The sequence below is a fragment of the Anabas testudineus genome, chromosome 11 (assembly GCF_900324465.2).
Source record: "Anabas testudineus chromosome 11, fAnaTes1.2, whole genome shotgun sequence".
Taxonomy (NCBI): domain Eukaryota; kingdom Metazoa; phylum Chordata; class Actinopteri; order Anabantiformes; family Anabantidae; genus Anabas; species Anabas testudineus.
Window position 1 is genome coordinate 12853655 of NC_046620.1, and position 23272 is coordinate 12876926.

General features: G+C 41.7%; 2 protein-coding genes across 3 annotated transcripts; both read right to left on the minus strand.

Annotated features, from left to right (window-relative positions):
• Positions 1–6134: 6134 nt before the first annotated feature.
• On the minus strand, positions 6135–14487 carry LOC113154366 (catenin beta-1-like). 2 transcript variants are annotated; one of them, XM_026348522.1, is made up of 17 exons: positions 14348–14487; positions 13298–13347; positions 12757–12966; positions 12380–12630; positions 12019–12257; positions 10152–10353; positions 9895–10039; positions 9639–9742; positions 9285–9419; positions 8966–9169; positions 8678–8836; positions 8458–8577; positions 8108–8258; positions 7887–8008; positions 7607–7667; positions 7177–7372; positions 6135–7076 (listed from the first exon to the last, which is right to left on the minus strand). In XM_026348522.1, the coding sequence occupies exons 2-16, from the start codon at positions 13308–13310 to the stop codon at positions 7182–7184; spliced, it is 2307 nt and encodes a 768-aa protein (XP_026204307.1). In that variant the 5' UTR covers positions 13311–13347; positions 14348–14487; the 3' UTR covers positions 6135–7076; positions 7177–7181. The 2 variants fall into 2 exon arrangements, with proteins under 2 accessions (XP_026204307.1, XP_026204308.1); XM_026348523.1 differs by having other exon boundaries at positions 14335–14485.
• A 1499-nt stretch (positions 14488–15986) lies between these two features.
• On the minus strand, positions 15987–22809 carry dync1li1 (dynein, cytoplasmic 1, light intermediate chain 1). Its single transcript, XM_026350182.1, has 12 exons — positions 22678–22809; positions 22354–22427; positions 20973–21089; positions 20616–20846; positions 20240–20394; positions 19902–19995; positions 19665–19800; positions 19471–19582; positions 19113–19217; positions 18915–19002; positions 18710–18832; positions 15987–17341 (listed from the first exon to the last, which is right to left on the minus strand). Exons 1-12 carry the CDS (start codon positions 22779–22781, stop codon positions 17223–17225), a joined length of 1458 nt encoding a protein of 485 aa, XP_026205967.1. The 5' UTR covers positions 22782–22809; the 3' UTR covers positions 15987–17222.
• Between the last annotated feature and the right edge of the window lie 463 nt (positions 22810–23272).

A 23272-nucleotide genomic window follows, 5' to 3' on the forward strand; every position in this document is an offset into this window, starting at 1 on the left:
CATTTCTCTTTGATTGAAGGTGTGGTGTGCTACTCCAGCTTTGTATTTCACTTTACTTTAGGAATGATTGTAGAAACAGGCTGATCCAGAGGCTGTCTTCAGTCAGCTGCATCCAGGGAGGATTTGTTGTATAAATAGCTGTACGTACGGTGTAGTGCCCAGATCCAGATCCAGATCCAGTGTAATACATTCAGGTTAAGACATTTAAAGAGGACCTATTATTAAATGTACTTCAAACACAATGTGCACAATGTATCATACAAATGCCTTATATTTCAGTCATTTACTGTTAAAATGTGTGTGTTTTGTGTTAGTGAAATGCAACAGCAGTCTGTTTAGCTCCGTTCAGTGAAGCTCTGATGAGGTGAAAATCACTGGAATGTGACTAAAGACTCTGTCCATTCAGACCCCAGTCAAACACATTGTGTTTGCTGTAATCCCCATTTAAATTTACATTCCAGTGTTTGTCACCCCGTTTATTGCAGCCTTCATCTGTGTGAGTAGTTTTACATGTTTGTTAAGGCACTAGTTTAATCTGCTGAATATTTAGTATGTATACTGCATAGTGGGATGCATTAAAAACTGTCTGCGAGTCAAACTGTTCATGAATAAAATATCTGCCGGCAACCACCTGAGGGTGTGTACTGAGTGACTGATATCAAAATCAAACAACATTAGCGCTTTGATGTGAGACATGTCTGAAGATCAGTAACTCAGACCCTTTTTTTTTATTTAGAGAAGTTTATTTGACATTTTGTTTTGGCTCTTATTTGAAATAGTTATTGTATAAAATAACTGCAAGTGGAACAACAAAAGTGCAAACACGGTTCCATATTTTAGTGACAACAAATTACAAAACTGGCATAGATATGGTTTATCTATGATGGACTTTGAATGCAACACTTTGCCCTCTACACAGCGTTTCCGGTGTATTCTTCTTCCGCTGAGGATCCCTAATAAAATCCTCTGGTTAAACATCCACTTAAACGCTCTGTCGCGAGTAAAGTATTGCATTCAAAGTTTTACTTAAGTAAATTTAGAAAAATACCATCAGTAAAGGGTACTTAGAGGATCAAATGCAGTGAAAAAACATAGTACAGGTACCTAAAAGTTGTACATGAGTACAGTAAGTGAGAGTATTTGTATTTTATTCAGGACATTAATATCTTCTGCTAATAGATTTTAAAAAAAGGAGTGTATGTCTAACATTATGAATTTATATTATAGTAATTTATTGTTAAAATAAAAAATGTTAACATGTGAACATAGTAAAATAACATTATCTAACATTTAGGAGTTAAACTTAAAAGGTGTTTACTGTGTGTTGCTCCAGCTGTCTGTTCAGTGCACTGAATTAAAAGTGAGTGAAGCTCTGATGAGGTGAAAATCACTGGAATGTGACTGAAGACTTTGTCCATTTACATCCCAGTCGAACACATTGTGTTCGTTGTAATGTCCATTTAAACGGTTACGTTTCAGTCTTTGTCACCTCGTTTATTGCAGCCTTGGTCTGTGAGAGTGACTTACATGTTTGTGAGGTGGCACTAGTTTAAATATTTATTATGTCTTTGTTTTTTTTTTTCTGTACAAAATGTTACAGAAAGTTAAAAGATGATTGATCATATTAAAAAAATGTCCAAAAGTAGTGATTCATATTAACAAGCAATGTTTAACTGTGTTTGCTAAAAATACAATAATGCCTGACTCATATAATAATGATACTGACACTATAACAGACTGAAAAAAAAGACACTTTGATGGGACAGCGTTTAAATATCACTAAATATCAAGGGTTTCATGATACAGCCTGGCTCTGCGTGGTCAGAGATATAGTTTGAATGAATGAACAAACAAATGAATAACTAACAGAAGTGGACAAACTCAAAATAACACAAAAAAGCACAACAGTTATGAAGAGAAACACTGAAAAACGATAAAATGTTATGACTCTTTTTTAGTCTGTGGAAAACTTCTTAAGACATTGTTTAATCTTGAGCTGTTTAACATTTAGGTCGTGCAGACAGTCCAAATACACATAGTGGTAAAACAGACGGTTCCTGTGATTAGTGGCTCCTCTTCCAGCAGCGATGACTCAACTGCTTGTGTCACGAGTTATAATATTTTTAAAATGAAGAAATTAATGACATTAACAGTGGTTAAATGTGTTCATATGCAATTATTTACAAATGCCACATTGGCCACAAAAGCAGGAGAGTTGAAGACCTGTGGAAAAGTTCTGTGAGCCACTGGTCCCACCCCAATATTTTCACCTCATTCAGGGAACAAAAGGTGCTCATTAACCTGCAGTGCACACCCTGTGATGTCCCATTGTCCTGACAGGACTTATATCCAGAGCTGACCGCCTCAGGTCCACATCTGCACTCGGTGACGTTGGGATAACTCCGCTCTGGTCGAGATACTTCACTCAAGATGCAGAACAGGTCCGAGAAGCTCGGAGCTCAGCTGCAACAGCGAGGTCTGCTGAGGAAGAGCACCACCTACCTGGCTAAGATCGCCGTGGTCCTCCAAGAAGCTCCAGGAAAAATGCTCACCTTTACTCAGGTAAGGACGAGTCTTAGCAATGTCAGTGACTTTGTTTAAGATCATGGCAACATGAAACCCAAATGAAAACCTAAATCTCCACCTGCTGTTTTCTAGTTGATGGACAAGTTGGCACCACTACTTTGTGAAGACAGAAAATCTGTAGAGAACAACATCAGAGTCTGTTTATCAACCCACAAATGTTTTGTCAAGGTGAGTGTCCTTTCTGAAAGTGTGAATATTTCAAGTCACCGTATTACATCTGTTATTAGGAATAAATGAGTCACTGTGCGTCTGCATGAACTCTTCATTAACTGGGTGCTGTTGTATTTTCAGATCCCAGTGGTTTCAGGTTCACTGGAGAGTAAGAGGAACTACTGGAAGCTGGACTCCAGTCAGATCACAGCAAAGATGGTGCGTCGTCACTTCAAAGGAATCCTGCAGCTCTTCCCCGACTTGCTCTCCAAAGTGGAAACGGAGAACAGGAGCAGACCATCAGAGCCCTGCTCAGCTCTCCACTCCCCCGAAGCTGCAGCCTGCAAAGCTGTCCAGATCAGATGTGAGGTGAAGTTCAGCAGTCCTTTCTCCATCGAGTCCCTCCTGAAGAGAGACAGTCCGGGTGCTCGCACCTCCAGAGCTTCTCCTCTGTGCAGTCTGCCGGTCAGAGCAGAGCAGCAGCCTCGGCTCACAAACACACCGGTCGGGACAAAGAGGAGCTTCAGCTGGGACTGTGAGGAGCCTCTGCTCCTTCAAGCTCCAGCTGCAAGTTCCCCCGTGTGTTCAACAGAGGGCAGCACACACCATGGACTCACTGTTAATGCAGCTGCCAAGTACATCAAGAAGACTCATGTGTGCAGTGAGCCGTCATTCCCCATCTACACAAGACCCAGTGCTGCTCCTTATTTCAGCAGCCCACACAGCAGTTACATCACTTACTCTGTACCAGCATTTACCCACGATGCCCTCCGTTTCTGGCTGTAACGTGTTTCATTCCTGACATAACGTTTCTTTTGGAGCACTTCATGATTTTTTACTAAAATGTTGTTTATTACTGCTACTACTGTTTATCTGTTGTGTATCTGTTTAACAGTGTGACAGACTCTGAAGCAGCGAACTGGAATTCAGTCAAAACTAATATTAACAACTGTGTTTACCTGTTGTGATGTGTCTGTGTGAAAAAATGTTTCCAACCAGTACATTTGAATATTCATCAATGCTATAGTGGAGAGTACAACTACCTTAAGTATGTACCCAGTTGCTCCCCACCACTGCACAGCACGGGTTGAGATGTGTTTAATAATTCGTACTGTATTTCATACGTGTTTATTGTGGGGAAGTAAAATGTGTTTCCTGTCTGTTCACCTCTCAGGATCAGATTTGATCACAATTTCTGCAAAGTTTCTGGAAACGTTCCACAATAAAAACATCAATTACCATCATTGTTCTTGTTTAATCACTGACATGCCAGTGTTTGTCACCTTGTCACCTTAAATGTCTCAATACCTCCTCTGTATCATAAAGATAAAGATTCATACCTGTCAGTTGTACATCAACATGTTTCAACTTTAAATCATAACACAGATGTGTTAATTATGAATTTAGTTCTGACTGAATTCAATTTAGCTGCTCCTGTTTCAGTGAACTGGTTTTGTAAAGGCTGTGTTATTGTCGCACTGTAATTCAATTCAATTCATATAGCATCAAATACCAAATAATAAAAATCGTCTCAGGGAACTGTGTAGAGTAAAGTTTAAGACGCGAGACAATCATGTGAGTTATATCGAAAAGCCAACAAATCCCCTATGACATAAGGGGGAGATCTGCATAAAGGTACAGGGAGAGGGAGAAAGAGGAAGAAGCACAACTACGAGAAAGAAAGCACAGGTTAATGATAAATAATGGTGGTTTATAAATGGGGAGAGGGAGGTGAGAAGAGGAAACGAGGAGATTTGCTAAACAGTTTCATAGTAAGACGACCACAAAAACATTTCTTTTAACATTTTAGTAAAAAATCATGAAGTGCTCCAAAAGAAACGTTATGTCAGGAATGAAACACGTTACAGCCAGAAACGGAGGGCATCGTGGGTAAATGCTGGTACAGAGTAAGTGATGTAACTGCTGTGTGGGCTGCTGAAATAAGGAGCAGCACTGGGTCTTGTGTAGATGGGGAATGACGGCTCACTGCACACATGAGTCTTCTTGATGTACTTGGCAGCTGCATTAACAGTGAGTCCATGGTGTGTGCCGCCCTCTGTTGAACACACGGGGGAACTTCCAGCTGGAGCTTGAAGGAGCAGAGGCTCCTCACAGTCCCAGCTGAAGCTCCTCTTTGTCCCGACCGGTGTGTTTGTGAGCCGAGGCTGCTGCTCTGCTCTGACCTGCAGACTGCACAGAGGAGAAGCTCTGGAGGTGCGAGCACCCGGACTGTCTCTCTTCAGGAGGGACTCGATGGAGAAAGGACTGCTGAACTTCACCTCACATCTGATCTGGACAGCTCTGCAGGCTGCAGCTTCGGGGGAGTGGAGAGCTGAGCAGGGCTCTGATGGTCTGCTCCTGTTCTCCGTTTCCACTTTGGAGAGCAAGTCGGGGAAGAGCTGCAGGATTCCTTTGAAGTGACGACGCACCATCTTTGCTGTGATCTGACTGGAGTCCAGCTTCCAGTAGTTCCTCTTACTCTCCAGTGAACCTGAAACCACTGGGATCTGAAAATACAACAGCACCCAGTTAATGAAGAGTTCATGCAGACGCACAGTGGCTCATTTATTCCTAATAACAGATGTAATACGGTGACTTGAAATATTCACACTTTCAGAAAGGACACTCACCTTGACAAAACATTTGTGGGTTGATAAACAGACTCTGATGTTGTTCTCTACAGATTTTCTGTCAGGACAATGGAACATCACAGTGAACACATTTAACCACTGTTAATGCTGTTGACACAATTACATGATCTCATTTCTGTGTATTACAAATGTGAATGAATTGCGTCAGGGATGGAGAAAATATCTGTTCATTTTTTTATGTTCTCTAATATTTATAGTGAATTTATTATTTAATCTTACATTTACTGAATAGGACAAGCAAGATTTTTTGGGCTCTCTTTTCCAGGAAGTTTCATGTTCAACCTTAAATAGCTTTACTGATTCAGATCCATGTATGTATATGTTGCCAGCTCAATGCACACACTGTATTCCCCCCGCCCCATATAATTTCATTGACCCATCATGACAAGACAGAAAAAAAACAAACCAGTCCATGTAATTCAGGCTGTCATTTCTTGATGAGTCACGCTGCTGGTTTGAGCCATCCAGACTCAAAATCCTGCAGATATGAACAGAATATACAAACCTAACAGGGAGATTATGTCCACAAAGCCACTGAGGACTCTGATGACCCACTAAACTGCATCTATTATCATGTACTCTGCCCCACCCAATGATTCAGATCCCATTCACTTGTGAAAAGGTCCTCATTGACATGCAATAGACATTTCACTCTTGTCCACCTGAACTTAGTCTGCCTTAAGGGCCTGTTGAGATTTCTTTCATCTGAAAAACACAGGAGGAACAGAAGACACAGGACAGACCAAATGAAATAAAATGCCATTTTATTGTTCAGCCGTGTCATAACCTCGTCTCCAAAATAAGCACAGCAGGACTACAACTGGTTTGTCAACCTAGCTACCCTTGATAGCACATAAAACTGGGTTTTATTAAACCACCAATGATAGGGTTAAAAGACTTTTCTATCAGACATCCAATGATAGCATACAAAATAGTTGTTAACCTACCAGTGATACTGTATATAAAACACTTGTCTCTAGATTTATCCCCAGCCCACCCTCAATTTCACCCATATCCCTCTTTAGAACATTTGTGACACTGACATATTTTATGCTTAAACAAGCACATATTAAGAATGCATAATTCTCCATTTTTGAGATTATAAAAAAAACTACACAATGTTACACTTTAAGTCAGAGTACAATTCAACTGATTATTAGTGTTCTACACATTCGGCCATAAACCAAAGGAACATTGTATAATAGCACTATAACTTAACACTACATGTAATATACGTTTAAAAAAAAGAAAAATTACAAATGATTAGCATTGAGGAGAAAATGAAGATGGCTAGTGCGAAGGCAAGCTGGGTCAGTACCATAACAGAGAATGAGTTATTACAAAAAGAAATAAAAAAATAGAATAAGAAAAATAGAAACAAAAAAAGATAATACAGGCAAGGCTAAAACATATGTGTTTTAAACTTAAGATCCACCTCATGTGCACATATCCATATAGGTAACCTGTTCCATTGTGTGATTCCACTTTTCTCTGTTATTTTTAACCCGTTCTTTTCCCTTGTTTCGACTTGCATTAACATTCCCATGGCAACCATCTTCCTTTTCTTGTGTCAGGCACTTTCCAAAGACCCATAATTCCTTTCTTTACCTTCAACAACTCTACAGGCCAATCATAATGCTGCTTCAGACAATACAGGCCAATCACAATGCAGGTTCTAACAGAATACAACTGCAAAAGAAGACAGGACAGAAATTTAAATTAATGTGTTGCCAATTATACCAACGCTCCCAATAATGCTGTTAAAGTGGCTGGTGGAGGTCTGTCTCACCAATTCTACAGGTCGGTGTCAAACCAGGCCAGCTGGTTGCTGTCCATCAGGTCCTGGGTGTGGCCGAGGTCTGGCAAAGGGTCAGTGTGGTGGCCCAGGTCGGGCAGAGTGTCAGTATGGTAGTCAGCACCTTCCATCATTGGGTCCAACAGGGAGTCCTGGCCATAAGCTGCTGGGTAGGCCCTGTAGGCTCCATCTGAAATGCAAAAACAGTAAGCTTTAAAGGCAAGACCTTTGTATTCAAATAACTTCAGTGAGTATTCATGAAAAAAAGTATCCCCTTAATTTGTTATATATTTTTAATGTGCGTTAGTGTATTTATCGTGTTAAATGAAACTACAAAAATCAGAGGCTTAAAAAAAAAAAAAAAGGGAAGGGAAGATGTAAGAAATAAGAAGGGACTTCATTAGAGATGAAAACAGGCACTCACCATCCTGCCTGTAAGCCAGAGGGTCTCCCTGAGCTCCCATATCCAGACCCAGGTCTCCAGTCTATAAAATGAAAACCAAGTGATGAGTATTGCACAACATGGGCCAGTGTAGTTGGTGCACCATATGAATACTAGGTGTATACAGTATGTACTATAAAATATTTATAGAAAGTCATGGCTTAGTATGTTAATTGTGTCACTTTCAGTGGCCAGACACTAAATATTCATTTGTTGCACCTGGTTCGATTATTAATTTATGTCTGTGTATGAATGTCTATACCTCGTTCCAGGCCATAGGCTCAGTTCTGAACAAAGAGCTGGTCAGCTCCACTGACAGACGTTTCTTATAGTCCTGGGGCTTGTCCTCAGACATGCGGAAGAGGACAGCTGCAGCATAGGTTGCTATAGTAGAAAATGCAAAGCAACATAAGTCATGTAATGCAAGTTGACAGTCACAAAGACAAATGTGTGTGTAGTCTTCATCTACATATGTATACTCACCAACGCCCTCGTTACGAGAGTGCAGAAGCTCAGTCAGTGGTGCGGTGGCTCCTTCAGCTTCGATTGCCTCTGCTGCTTCCTTGTCCTGTGCCAGTTCACACAGCACACCTGCTGCCACACGCTGGATATTCTCCACTGGAGAATAGAGCAACTGGAGATGGCAGAAATGTGATAAAGACAAAGGGAAGTTGGTCACATACATGACAATCTGACTCGTTAACAAATCAGTCCGGTAACACTGTCGATTATCAAAATAAATATATTTGCAAGCTACACTTAAATCCAGTTAATTAAGAAATGTATCATTATTTTCCTGTAGTAAGATATCACACTGAGGGATTCAGATTTACCTGGACAAAGAGTGGAATGGTGTTGAGCCCTCTGATTACAATTCTGTTGTGGACATCCCGGGCCAGGATGTGCAGAGCTCCTGTGCAGCCTTCCACTATTTCCTCCATACGCACGCCCTCCTAAACGTTTGAGTGAGGGGACAAAAGCATAATGAAACACATAAAACAACACTAAGACCAAAGAAAAAGAGCTGGAGGACTTGCTGGCTTCATTACACACCACAAACTGCTGCTGGTTGCCTCCCATGCTTGTGCGCCTCTGGGTGTCCTGGTGAGCCCTGACAAGCAGCTGGACCAGGCGAGGGATGGCTCCCTGCTCTCGCAGGGCGCTGTGGTTGGCTGGGCAAAGTGCCAGGTTGCGAATAAGACCAACTGTGGCCTACATAGGAAAACATAACAAATAGTTTAATTTAAATCCCATCAACAAATGATTTTTAATATTCAAGGCTGATACAAAATTAAGCTGTTAGTGAGAAATGTGCAGGTGCTAAAAAAACTGAAAAATTACCTTGATTAGTGGCCAGTGGGAAGGAGGGTGCAGTAGTTTGACCACCACAGGCAAGCCATAATGAAGACGCACAGCATTTTGGGCCATCTCAGCATCCTGGTGGCGGGAAGTCAGGTGGCGCAGGGCACAGACTGCTGGCTCTGTGATGTCCTCTCTGTCGCCAGCCCGAAGCACTGTTCGCACCAGAGCCTCAATGCCTCCGACCTAAATTGATGATGAATATAGTGTAAAATTATCAGTGATGCTGTAAATGTTAAGAATGTTATGCATCTTTCACACAAAGATACAATTCCCAATAGGAGGCATGTATGATATATACCTGGCAGACCATGAGTTTGTTACTGTAGTTGTTGCAGGTAAGGTTGGAAAGAATGCCAGCAGCACATGTCACAACATTGATATCATCACTGCCCAGCAGCTGAACCAGGGTGCCCAGGAGACCTTCCATTCCCTCCTGGAGAAACAAACAAGGGGAAAGAAAGCATACATTCTCAGTATTTTCCATTATTTTATTTTTAAAAAAGGAAATGCGTTAAACTGTCCAAACACATCTTATGGCTGTTCCATGATTATTGTATGTAGTTGTTGTCATATTTGATGACTAGTTCAGTTAACACTGAACCTTAGGCTCACGAGACATTAGTAGCTGTGACTACTCAAGAGTATATTGTACCTGTTTAGTTGCAGCATCTGAAAGATTCCTCAGGGTCCAGAGGCAGTTCTGGACCAGACGCTGGCTGGGATCTGTCAGGTGAAGCCCCAAGGCCTGCATGCCACCTACACATACACCAAAATAAAACCCACTGATTAGTTCACCTCAGTAGCAAATCACAACCCCAAATGCATCTGAGATTTATGGTAATACCATAACAACAAACGGTTTTACTGTAAAGAGTTTATATTTCACAAGATTCCATTTCTGTACATACCAGCCTCTACAATGGCAGGCTTGTTGCTTGAGCAAACAGAGAGCACCTTGAGCACCCTGCTTGTGGTCCACAGCAGTTTCTCATATGTGAATGTCCTCATGATGTTGACCAGGGCTTGGGGACCACCACTGGCTAAAATGATGAGCTAAAAATCAAAGCAGGTTTATATTTATAAATGCTACAAACTTCTGCAAACAATGGGCACTCAGTTAAATTGATCAATGTAAACATGCATACATAAGTTGGTATTCCAATACCTTGCTTTCCTGGTTTCCATATGCTAGGATCTGCAGGCAGTCAGTAGTGATTGCCAGGAACTTGACATTTGTGTTAGACAACAGGGCCACCATCTTCTGCAGTCCTCCAGCAAGGCGCACCGCCATCTTCGCTCCTTCTTGATGCAACAAGAGGTTGTGGAGCGTGGTGATGGCATAGAACAAAACACTGTCCACTGGTGACCTGGAAAACAAAAACAATCACAAAAAGACATCTTCAACCACACTTTTGGAAACATCTTGATACCAGAATTTCAAATAGTGATGCAAAATTATCATAGTTCTTTTTCATTTAACATAACAACATGACAGCCAAGATTCAATTCAACACTTGACAGTTATCAATCAAGACTAGAAATGTCTAGTGTGTTGACTTTTTCATATATTTTTTAATAATATTTTTATTAATATTGTTGAGCTGTTACACCATCTACTGCAGTATTTATTTTTACAAGGTAGGAAAAGTCAGTTGCATATTTTAAATGCTTTGCTTATTAGCTATTATTTTTGCTGAAATAACTAGACAGTGCACTTCAACAGCAAAATGTTGCCATTAGCTTTTAGTTACTCATCAATTCTTCAACACTGGTGAGTGAAACTGAAATATGAGTGACAATGAATGAATAAAATAATGAATATCAAAAATCAAAACAAAATAAAACATGCTTTTCACAGCACAACAGCTGTAGCGATATCTGCAAATTACTGCGAGAATGGTGACACAGACACAGCTTTAGTAGTACAAAGAAACTAAACTACAGCAAATCTTAAGTGACATCATTTTATAAAACATGACAATACAAATGTCTATTTGTCACTCTGGATGTATTAATAATGCAAACTGATACCAGCATTCAAATGATCACCCGTAGTAAAATAAAATAGGGCACTTCATCCCCTTTCATGCCATCATTCCATCCTGTGTAGTAATGCGATTCCAGGTGCAATTTCAAACACACACGTGACATCCAACAGGTTCCAACCTGCCAGCCAGCTAACAGTTTTGGCTTTTCATGGAGAATACAAAGCATAAAATAAAGACGGAAGACATTTCACTTAAGCTATGGGGGTTTCAGTTCTTTGAGAGCTCAGCTGGTTGGTAAAGATTTAGAGGTGATTATTTATGGATACTGCCAGTATGTCATTATGTTCCGCACACATCAAAGCAAGGTGTAGAATTGGTTTTGATTTAGCATTTAGTCTAATAATTGCTGGTCTGAATTGCTTGTTTGTAGATGTGGTTTTCTGTACATGTGATGGCTGGTTAGCTAGGCTATTGTTTGGTGCGAGGTATACCATAGTAAAAGTGTGTGTAGTTAAGTCAGTATTTACCGAACCATGAGTCTGCTTTTGTATTTTTATTCAGTATAACCTAGAAAAAAGGAAGCAGAAGAAAGAGCAAAAAGGAGAGTTCTTTTTGAGTGAAAAAATAAAAATTAATCATTACTGTACGTGCCTAAGTAAATACTACAAAAACTGCAATCTGCTGGATGTCTTTGAAGCTTTGCTGACAAATAGCCAGCAGGGGAAAGTTGAATTCTAAGTCCGTAAAATGGTTTTAGGGTCTGCCTTATGAAGGACCATTTACTGACAAAGCATTATTATGTAAAACACAAAGTAAGCCAAAAAGCAAAGCCAACAAACAACTATCTCATCAATACACTCTCTTATGTCAGATTGCTTTGCAACAAAAGCCAACACCAACCACTACATGAAAAGTTGTGTCTGTGATTTCTTTTACTAACTGTGGATCATTTCGATGGTACATCGCCTTTTATATATATATATATATATATATATATATATATATATATATATATATAGTATCATTAGTAGCACAATTGCTTACCCCAACATCTTAACCAGAGCGGGGATGCCTCCAGATTTGAAGATTGCAAGGAGCCCCTCACGATGGTGGGAAAGGTTGTGCAGTGTGCCAGCAGAGCAACGAGCTGTCTCCACATCACCAGTGTTCTGCATGGCACGAACAACTGCCGAAACCATTTGTGGTGAACGCATCAGGGCATGTCGTGATGCCTCCTTCTTGGACAACTGATGCACCATTATAGCTGCTTTGTTAACAACAACCTAGTAAAAAGGTCATGTTTATTAGAAGGGTCAAGGAAGCAATGTACACAATGATAAGAGTTAGTCAGGTGGTACCACTTTAAGTGTGTTCATGTGATATTTGAACTAATATGTACACATACCTGGTCCTCATCATTGAGCAGTTTGGTAAGCTCAGGGATGGCACGAGTGGCCAGCTCAGCATCATCTTGATAGTTAATAAGGTTAACCACTGCATGCTTTAGCATCTGAGAGGGCTCTGCCAGGCGCTGCACTGCCGTCGGGTGGGTAGCATCCAGTTGGGTAGGTGGGATCTGGATACCTTCCTCCAATGTCTCAGGAAACATAGCAGCACGTACACGCTGGGCCCGGGTCATGGCGTACCCTTCAATGTCTAAATGTAATGTAATATATCAAACACCACAAGATTACTGACATCTACCAGTCATCAGAAGTTCTGCCTGTAGTAACTGTCCTAAAACTGCAAATATTATGATGGAAATGTCACTATCTGGTATACCTGTGGGCTCAGGAGTAAAGGGCTGGTTGAACTCCCAGTCATAGAGAGTTGGATCGTCCTCCTCAGCATCAGGGTTCCCCTTGCCGCTCAAAGACGGTGCGGTGGTGGTGACCCCAGACTGGATGCCTGAGTCCAGGTAAGATTGCTGCTGCCACTGGCTCACAGCAGCCTTGCTGTCTCCCATTGCCATGTCCAATTCCATCAAATCAGCTGTAAAATAAAAGATCAAACACACAGAATGAAACAGGGTAAGTAAATGGGACATGCAAAATGACAGATAACATGTAGTCCTATATGCAAATGGAAACAAATAAATGAAAACCTTGTATGTCTGACACCTCTGGTCAGTGATAAAAAATATTTGTCTATGTAAACATAAAATTCTAACATCAAGCCTCAGATCATCATTTTTTTTCCTTGACGGTAAACATGATTTATCCCAAAGCAACATACATATGAACATAGACAGACAACTTATTAGATGTTTTTATAGTTGACATAAATTGACAAAAACGTGTCTAGTGAAGTTTTTCATACTTACACTGGGTAGCCATTGTTCTTGCCTGCCCTCAGCCCGCACAGCAGATATGTCTGTGTTAAAGGGAAATAAGTACACAGGGGAAATTAAGAAAGACTGTACTCAACCCTGACTTGTTTGCCAATGTCAAACCTAACCCGATGTTTGTGCGTTTCTCCTACGTGGTCTCAATGATAAACGACACTGTCTGCTGCGCTACCTGTGTCGGCTCCCCCTGATTCAGACGCTTGTTTGGCTCGCTAACGTAGCTATGAGGGGAAATGCCAAGCCTCCACCTCCAACCGAGAGAGCAAAGCCGTGGGTATTTCCAGGCCAGCACGAACACAATTCACCATTCAGCGGCAAAGAACATCAAAGGCATATTTCACCCCCTCCCCCTACCACGGCCAAGTTCCGACCTCGCAGCTTGGGTTTCCAATGAGAAAAACTAACGTTACCCCCTCCGCCCCGCAATCACCTCCACGGCTCCTCCTCTCGTGGTGTGTCTAAGAGTAAAACAAGCTACCTAATGAAAACCAAGCGAAAACCCCATATCCTACATTGAACATGTTTTAGTGACAAGTAAATTACAACCGAAGCGCTAGCTGGTATTAGCCCCCACTGCTAGCTAACAGGTTGGCTAGCGTACCTTGAGAGCTCGCTATGCTAACTGTTAACCTAACCTAACATGCGTAGCTAATCTCCCCGTTAGTTAGCTAACTAGCTAACATAAACAAACACTGTTTGGAGCTTCACTTACAACGTCCAAATACCTACTGCTTGACCGACACGCAATTATCATCATAGTGCGTTTTCGTTACGAATCAATTAATTACAGAAATCGCGTTTTTAAGCAGACCCTCCAAATGTTTAATTCTGGTATTAGCTAAGCTAGCCAGGACGCACGAAAAGTAGATCCAAGCGCCACCGTACAAAACCTGCGGCGCTGCCAGCCAAATCAGAAAACCCCACCGGAGCCCCCTCCCTAGCCAAAGATGATTTTCTGTGGTAAAGCATACATTGACGCGCGATACATGCGTTATATAAAAGCTGCAGCGAACCTCCTATCTTTACCAGAGTCGAGCGGCTCCTCCGTGACTCTTGTCAGGAAAATTTTCTCCCGTCTCTTGGCTGAAAATAGGAAAACGGCTGCTAGGTGAACCACCCGTAGAAGTCCGAACCACACCCGCTGTTCCTCCGCCGAAGATGTTGCTTCCGCCTGTGCGATCGAACGTCAAGATGGCGAAGGAGAACTGATATGTATTCTGCCGCACTAGGAAAAATAGGTCGCCATTTTAAACAAAGTTTTCCTGTCGACATTCTTATGTAACAGTTATTGCCAGTTCGTGATATCTTTTCAAGTTACCACATTTACATTTTGAGATTGTTCTTTGACGTAAATAAAAGATGTGACATTTGCTGTAGTGGTGATGGGTGTATGGTGGGGGGGGGTACATTATGAGGGAATTTCATGAGCTGCTGTGTTGAGATATGACAAATGCAAAAATCCCCCCTGACAGGAACACTATGCATCATATATATTATATTATTAATATATAAATGTTCATTCATTTTAACATGACTAATACAAGGGCTGCTTGTCAACCACCTCTCTCATTCACTTTCCACTCTAAACTCCAGATGTTTATTACTTAAATTGTGTAAAATCGTTATACATGCATTTCCATTGTCCAGTTTGTTTTAATTGTTCCTGAGATGTGTCAAACTTGAGTCGACTTGTGACAAATTCATAGAAAGACAAACATTTCCCCCAAATCCCAGTGCATGTCAGGACAAAAACCAAGTCCACAAAACTTTCTGCACTAAATCTTTGGTGTGAGGCACAAATCAGAACAAGAGTATAAAGTTCTGAGGGGCGGCTGGGGTACAGCAGCCACAACAATAATGAGAAGGAACAGAACTCTTCTTAGATTTGCCAGGGGTTTAACTGAGTAACTGAGCAAGTAGGTTCTTGGTCAAGGATGTGAACAAGAATCTGGTTGCACTGGACAGAACTAAAAGCACTGTGTCCAGGAAACATAAGGTACTACTCATCATCTAACACAAGCTCTATGGTGAAGTAAGGTGGTGGCAGCGTTATGCTTTGGGGGTGGTTCTCAACATCAGAGAAACATACTGTAGACTTCCAGATTAGAAAGAACTAAATAATGGAACTAAATACAGAGTTCACCTCAGGTGTGTCATTCAAAGCTGAAGATGACAGTTCAAATACACTCCTCGCCCAGAGCTTGAGAGGATCTGCCAAGTCTGAATAATTTGGCAAATGAGTGATTTCAGTTCTATAAACAGGTTTGAACTTTATTATGGGTTATTGTGTATTGATGAAAATTGAAATTTTATGAATTTCAAATGAAATCTACAACTAAATAAAGTGTACAAAAAGTCAAGGAGCCGGAATACTTTAAGAAGTCCTGTATGTTAGGTCCACGTTGGCTAAATTGTGCTCATCAGATTCTCCAAAAATACTTTAATTCTTTGAAAGAAAATCATTTAAAACACTGTAATGTCCAGTTGTCTTTGTTTATTCATTGTCTTGACCACAGGCGATACATGCTTGCCAACAAGGGTTCAACCCCAAGGCATCTAGTTAAGGGATTCTCAACATGTTTTTATTCACAATTCGTAATATTTCCAAATGTTACTGAGAGCAAGGTGAAGAAGTAAGGAAACAAAACAAAGCCAGGTGGATGAATCAGAATAAATACACCTTTTATTTCACTGATTTGAACAGATCTGATTATACAAACGCCAACACAGAGCTCTGAAATAACAGGACCAATCAGCGAGACAATGACTGTACATTCTTGATGTGACGCTCCCATGTTCTGAACCCAATGCCCACCCACCACCCTGCCCGCATTAACTATAGAACTGAATCACTAGTGCGTGTTTCTGTACAAGTAAAGCTCAGCTACTCGCCCACAAACTGTACCACCCTCCCTTTTCAGTGCACCATCGGTTATCTACAGGTTTGAGCAGTATGAACCATGAGGAGAGGTTTGGCCAGTTGTAGAACTGGGTGCCTTCATGAACCGTAGGTGTCTTCTACACAGGACTACTGTTTGAGTGTGATCTCTGATTTTGTAGTATCAATTCTGTCAGGTTTGGTTTGTGCAGTTTGGCAGACAGAGCTGCTGTAATAATAGTGTATGCACTGCTTTAAGAGCATGTAGTGTAAGAGCATAGTTATGTATTTTTGCCTTTTGGTTGTAATGCAAACAGCCAAAAATCTCTCCACATACAGGTCTAGGTTGAAGTAAGTTCCTTAGTGTTCTACAGCTGCATCACGGTCCCTCTCACACTCATACAAATACTGATAGTGTTTGTCCCTTCATCTTAAAAAAAAAAGAAAAAGAATGTTTGCAATTTAGTTTCAGGCATTTTTTTTTGTTCTCGGTCTCTTCCTCTGGCCAAGCATGACTTGCCCCACATACAATAAACACACACAATCACACAATCATCCCTATAGTATCTAAGTGCAGTTTCTTGCGCCCTTCCTACCGTAAAAACACTAACAGTACCATCACAATAAATGGATGGATAAAACACCCTTGCTTTCATTCTTGCAACTTTGTCAACCTACCTCTCACTTCTTCTCATTCCAACTTTCACACACCCACTGGTTCCCCATACCCACTTACTCTCAAGTAACAGAAAGCCCGCAGTGTAACAGCCAGGAAGGGAAGAGAGAGGAGGGGAAGGAGAACAAGGTATGGAAGCAGACATGGAGGAAGATAGGGCAAGTTCTTCTCCTTCAGTAGAGTGAAAGACAATGGGGAGGAAAAACTGTGTCCGACCCTGCTTTTACCCCACTTCCCTCTTACTCCCCAGGATGAGGGTGAAAGTGATGGGAAGAAGGATAAGGGTGGTGGTGGGTGACTGAGGTCGAAAAGGGGAGAGAAGAGAGAAGGGTGAAGTGTGTCGGTCTTCATGTGTCCTGGCCGTCAGTAGCAGGTGTCTCATTGGCATTGGGCAAGTCAGAGTCAGTCTCCCGACTGGATATGCGGTCCAACTCTGCCTGTACATCGCTCAGACCCAGTTTAGAACCTGAATCAAGTGTGGGAAGATACATATAAACTTAAAAATTAGGATTATATTAAAGAAAAAAATGTCATAGAGGCACACAACAATTTAATAATTGCATTATTCAATAGTTAAGTCACAATGCAATAAGCACAAAGACAATTACACATGGTTAAAATAAGATCTGGGAGTATGTATATTCACAGTAGAATTATAGAATTTATAATTAGATGTTTTTGTCAAGTCAAATCTTGTGTCATCTCAATTGTGAGAGTAAAGGGAGCAACAAAGACTACCAGTGCATACATATAATTTGTATAGCTATTATATAATTTTTCTGCATTGCCCAGTCTTAGTTAAAGTCATGTGTACCATTTGTGGCTGATGTAATTTCAGAAAAATGCAATGCAACATGCCAAAAAGTAAAACAAAAAAATCTAAATGTAGGGGAGCAGAGAGGAGACAGTATATTAAAATGGGAGTTCAAATCTGGGTTTTAAGATAAATAAAATAAAATAAAATTCTGTGTATCTGACCACTAATATGAAATCAATACATCCGCACACATGAGCTTGATCCAATCAACCTGTCATTATCAATATGCTCAAGCTCTTACGTTTCAGAAGACACTAACACCTGAGGCCATTTCTTAATGCTTGAGAAGATATGGTTTGAAAATAAGAAGTGTATAAAACTAATTCCTTTTCTGAAAGCAAAACTGAGATATATAAATGTAACAGCAATGGGATCATCTTCTGGTCCACTACTTTAATTCTAAATATGGGTAGTTCCTGACTTGTTTGTGACCTCACAAACAAAATTTAAGCCCTCTGCCCAGTCCACATGTAACTATACATGTAGGGAATGTGTGATACAGGAGGACCGGTCCCAGCATTGCTCCTCTTTGGATGTTGGAGAAAGTAGAAAGCTTAGGAAAGGTGGGTCAAAGAAAGCAAATAGATGCTTCAAAGAAAGATGACATACACAAGCAGTAATAAATGGGAAATATCTCTCACACACACCTTAACGTGGCCAGCATCCTCTGACTAGTGCATACACATATACACATTATGAATGATGTTATTAATTGTTGAAAATTAACAGCAAAGACTATGAGAATGAAAGACACAGTCACAGAGCTACAAATGGGCGTGAAGATGATGGGTGCATGTTTGTGTGGTTGGTTGCACTCAGACCACTTCATTATTGTCTTTATGTGTTATGTTTATGTCTGGAGCGGAGGACAGGAGAAAGAGATGAGAAAACGGCGAAGAATGGCAAAAGGAAGGCAAGAACAAAAAGAAGCTGGGTGAAGAAGAATGACTAAGGACAGTGTTTAAGTTCTAAATCACTATCAATCTGTCCTACCAATCCACAGCATAGTGTTCCCACCTGACTTGCGTACGGTTCCTGGTGTGTTGTTACCACCACCTGGTGTCCCGGGTCCCCCTGTTCCTGCCTTCTTTGTCAGTAGACTGTTGAAAAAGTTGGCCAATACACCCTCGCTGGTCTGACCTGCACAGCACACAGCAACCAGAGTTCAACGTATGGTCAAGCACTTAGTGAGCAATGGTTGATGGTCATGGTTACAACGTACCCGACTGTGGCATGGCGTTTGCTACGTTGGCCGCTGCAGAGCGATTACTTGTCCTGGGGGAGCCAGTGGGTGCTCTGCTAGTGGTGTCCTATAAACAGCAACAGTTCATTTCACAACAGTTTATTTCACACACATCGACACTAGAGAGAGGTTTTGCTTTAGCTTATGAGCCAAAACCAGAAAAACAAGAGCACTCACCACTGGTCGTCCTGCTGTCGCAGCAGGCTGTTTGGAAAGCAGCGTCTGCAGTTTTACCAGAAACACTTGGTCATCTTCTGCCTGAATCTCCTTTTCATGTACAATCTGGTGAGAGAAAAAAAAAGGTTAAAGGTTGTAAAGATTTATTTTGCTTCCAGCACTTTTTCATAGCTATTCAACAGCTAATTAATTAGGCTGGATAAAAACTCTTGCGATCCCTGCAAGGATACTGGGTTAGGTTTAGAGAATTGGTTGCACATACAGGTATAATGTAAAAGGTAATGACACCTGATATAATCCAACCCTTGCACGGCAAGCTTAACTTGCCTAAGAGGATCTTTTTTGTGGGAGTCTTTACCTTTCTAACTGGTGGTTTGACTATTACATCCTCAAAGCTGTCCTCTGCTTTTATTGTCTGGAAGTTCTCATGTAGTATGGCAATCTTTTTCTCATTGTCCCAACCTGATGGACTGGTACATGAGGGAAAGGGTTACAAATCAAATTCAGGTTTTCATACAGTATTCAAACACACACATACACACAAACACTTACATGAAGACAGCATCTCTTTCCACCACTTGTGCGGGGCAGTGGAAGGGAAAACCATAGAGTCTGTGGACCAGATATTTGTAAAGAATGTCCAGGTTTTTCATTTCCTTCACTGACGTGTAAACCAGAGACGCCCCGTCTGACATAGCTGTCAAGGATATTTTCTATTCAAAAGTTCTGCATAAAGGAGCAAAAATATAACAAAAAAAAAATCCTTAGAAATGTGCTAGTGAAGGATACACTGCAGACAGAAACGTCTGATGTGGGACTGGATGAAGTCCAGGTGCTCGTCTCTGTAGTCGTGCTCCTTCTCCAATGTGCTGATGGCGTCACACTGAGGACAGATGAGCAGGTGTCAAACAGAGGTCATGTGCGTGAGTAAATGCATTAAATCAGCATTTTGCTGGTTTGGGATACACAGTATTTCATTTAAGGCCATTTACTAAACAATGTGTTTTCAACAGCTTTCTTAAATCATAGAATAGTAAAGCGTGTGCAACCACGCATATTCACAAGTGATATGTTTCCGCACATAAGCTGATGTTTAGTATTACAAGAATGGGCAGCGGAGTGTGTACCTTGGTGCAGACCACCACCACTGGTATGCCCAGGTTGTCTGTGAGCGTGTTGTCTCCTAATGGCAGCAGCACACTCTCCTCCTCTTCACTCCTCCTCTGTGGGGTGCCGTCCTCACCACTGCCTGGCTCTGTGTACTCCTGGAACTGTTTTACAACTACACATATGCAAATAAACAATATATATTTTAAAACCTGGCCGGGGGTTTACATTTTAAAACATGTAGTGTTATCATTCTCGTAATTAGACTTCCTAAAACAAACCCCTTTGAGATCTGTGGTCCACTGTTCCGTATTTTTACCCAAAAACACGGAACAGCTGTGCACTTTGTTTTGTATTTTACCAAACGTCTACCTGACTGCCGCCAGTATGACTCACGTTTGTGCTCCAGCTCCCGTAGCGTTTCGGGAGGGACGCGGAGTTTGTCGATGTGTTCCCTAGCGACGGCGGCCCACTTCTGGAGGGAGTCCAAGGCATTCCACGGCCGTGCCATGTCAACTGTTATCAGGAGCAACGAGTTGCCAATCGAGTCCACTGGTACAGCAACTCCCTGCAGACCTTTGTGGTAAAGGTCTCCATCCAACACCCAAGCATTACACCTTGTGTGATCTACATACACAAAACACATCAAGATAAACAGACACTTCCATACAACGATACTCAGAAGTACTCCGTTTACTATTGTGACAAAACAAGAAGCATAACTGGACATAGTCCATCAGTTTATGAACTTACCATCAATATCGTCGTCATGGACACTGAAGTAAAGGTATTCCAGGCCACGCCCTTTCATATACTCTTCCACGCCCTGTAGTTTTGCAACCAAGGTGGTCTTCCCCGAGCCAACCTCTCCTAAACATATATGCACATAAAATCCATAAATAACGCACATACATGGTGATCAGACAATAACATGCCCTTTAAGTTTAGTGGTCAAAGAATTTAACCTGGCAAAAGCATATTAGGGAGAAAACACCACAATACAGCTGAAGGCTGTATTATTACTGTCCTGTATTATGCTCTGAATTATAGTCGTCACACAGTGCATTTTACAGCATTCAAATATAAGATATGATGTGCACACCAAACACAATCCAAAATTAGATTTGCACAAGCTGTACAATTTTAGTTCAAGATGATTGTCATCATTAATTAATTAAAACTGTTGATCTGTACGATTCCACAAAGTAGTTTTAGTGACCGTCAAGTTCTTCTAAAACCTAAGGTGAAAAATGCTTGTTTTATTTACAGATTTCACATATTTCACAAAATATCCAAATCTTACAACTAAGAATTAAAATTTGCTTGAAAAATGACTTAAACAATTTTATTAGAGCCACCTCATCATGCAGCTTTCTCAAGCTGCTAACCTCAGCCCTGACAGCTCCACATTGTTATTGTGTGCGTAAAGACTGGGCTGCGTCCATTCATGAAATATGTCATATTAATTTAAACCGACAGAGGGACCAACATGCACCAGAAAGCCGTGTGTGCTGATGTTGTCATGAAAAGCACAACAGACAAATGGTTTTACAGCCATGCTCACACATCGGTAAGCAACTCGCTGATCGGGGCTGGAAAGGGCAGCAGGCTAAGGATTAGATGTGAGCGCAGCGTGTGTGTGTGTGTGTGTGTGTGTGTGTGTGTGTGTGTGGACAGCCAAAGATCCGATCAAGACAGGGAGGCACCCTCTCTGCTGCAAAAGCCCCGCTAGCCCCGTTTTAAACATCGACGGTGTGGCGTGTCCCCTCAGCATCATCTCCTCTTAGCTGCTACTAGCATGACTGGATGCTAGAATGACTTGCAGTGTTTCAAAGAGGCCCGAGTCTCTCTCACAAGATGATGAGAGAGAGACAGACAGTGTGTGTGTGTGTGTGTGTGTGTGTGTGTGTGTGTGTGTGTGTGTGTGTGTGTAGGCGTTAAGAAAATACACCTGTCTCTCTCCGCTAGCCGACGCACTAGCTACCAGGCTTAAACACAAAGGTACCTCCACAGCAGGGAAAGCTAACTGTCTTAGCCGTCGGGCAGCATTAACTCCACCAGGATGAGATTGATATTCAAGCTAACGATGCCTACGAGCTAAGCCAGGAGACTGCAGACATACACAGATACCCACCCATGACCAGGACATTTTTCCCAGACGGTAGCTTCGATCTTGAATGGGTTGACACTTCACTCAGGATGGTGGACCTGCAGACAGATCAGCCCCGTTACAACACGGCTAAACAAGGCTTGTTCATTCAGTGACAAACAACGACTGACAGCGAGCAGCTAAACCGGGCTAGCGCTGTTGTGTCCCGGTGCCCAGTCAGTCTGGTGCTGATGCTAGCTAGCCCCGTTAGCAGGCTAGCTGTCAAACCATCCTCATCCCGGCACAATGCACCCCCTACATCCTCGGACCCAGCTCACAATAAAGCAGCTTTAATCGCCCACCACCCACCATAAATCCTGTCCATCGTCCTCGTCTGGGTTGGAGCTCTCCAGAGTGCTCTTGGGTCCCGTTGAGGTGGAGGATAATGATGCAGTCCTCCCTGAAGTCGCCATTTTCGCAGGGCTTGTAAATCGAGCAGGGCGCCCGGATGTAGCGGTTGTGGGCTAACCCAGCCTGGTGCACCACACGCCGGGACCGGGGCGTGGTCCGCCCGCACAAAGCTGGAGTCCGAGCTCCAGACATGGAGTGATCTCATCCCTCAGTGACACATCTGGGACTTATCATCCACACCATGTTATGAACGCTACCTGTTCTTGAATGTTATAAATAAATCTGTGCTAAAATGGGAAAAATAAATATATATTTTATTCACATTTTATGTAATGTTTGTGTAAAGTGGGGCACTAGTTATAAACCAATGAGGCTGTTGTACAAAGCCTAGTCTACCACTACAATCACATGCTATTATAATATAACCCGTCTTCTTACACTAGTCTTTCCTGTCCTGGCCTATTTATTAAAATAACCCATCAGGTTAAATGAGCTTAAATCCATCGCAGACGAAATATCCTCTTTAATACAGTGCCTCAAAATCAATGCCTTG

What these genes read in the sequence shown, in the direction of transcription:
- LOC113154366 (XM_026348522.1), bottom strand. An exon ending in CTTTACTCCTGAGCCCACAG is followed by an intron (nt 12,631 to 12,756) that starts GTATACCAGATA and finishes CATTACATTTAG; the next exon opens with ACATTGAAGGGTACGCCATG. An exon ending in CAGATGCTGCAACTAAACAG is followed by an intron (nt 9,420 to 9,638) that starts GTACAATATACT and finishes TTGTTTCTCCAG; the next exon opens with GAGGGAATGGAAGGTCTCCT.
- dync1li1 (XM_026350182.1), bottom strand. Translation starts at nt 22,781, where the DNA reads ATGGCGACTTCAGGGAGGACTGCATCATTATCCTCCACCTCAACGGGA. An exon ending in ACGGGAGCTGGAGCACAAAC is followed by an intron (nt 20,395 to 20,615) that starts GTGAGTCATACT and finishes GCATATGTGTAG; the next exon opens with TTGTAAAACAGTTCCAGGAG. An exon ending in GAAAGAGATGCTGTCTTCAT is followed by an intron (nt 19,583 to 19,664) that starts GTAAGTGTTTGT and finishes CTCATGTACCAG; the next exon opens with TCCATCAGGTTGGGACAATG.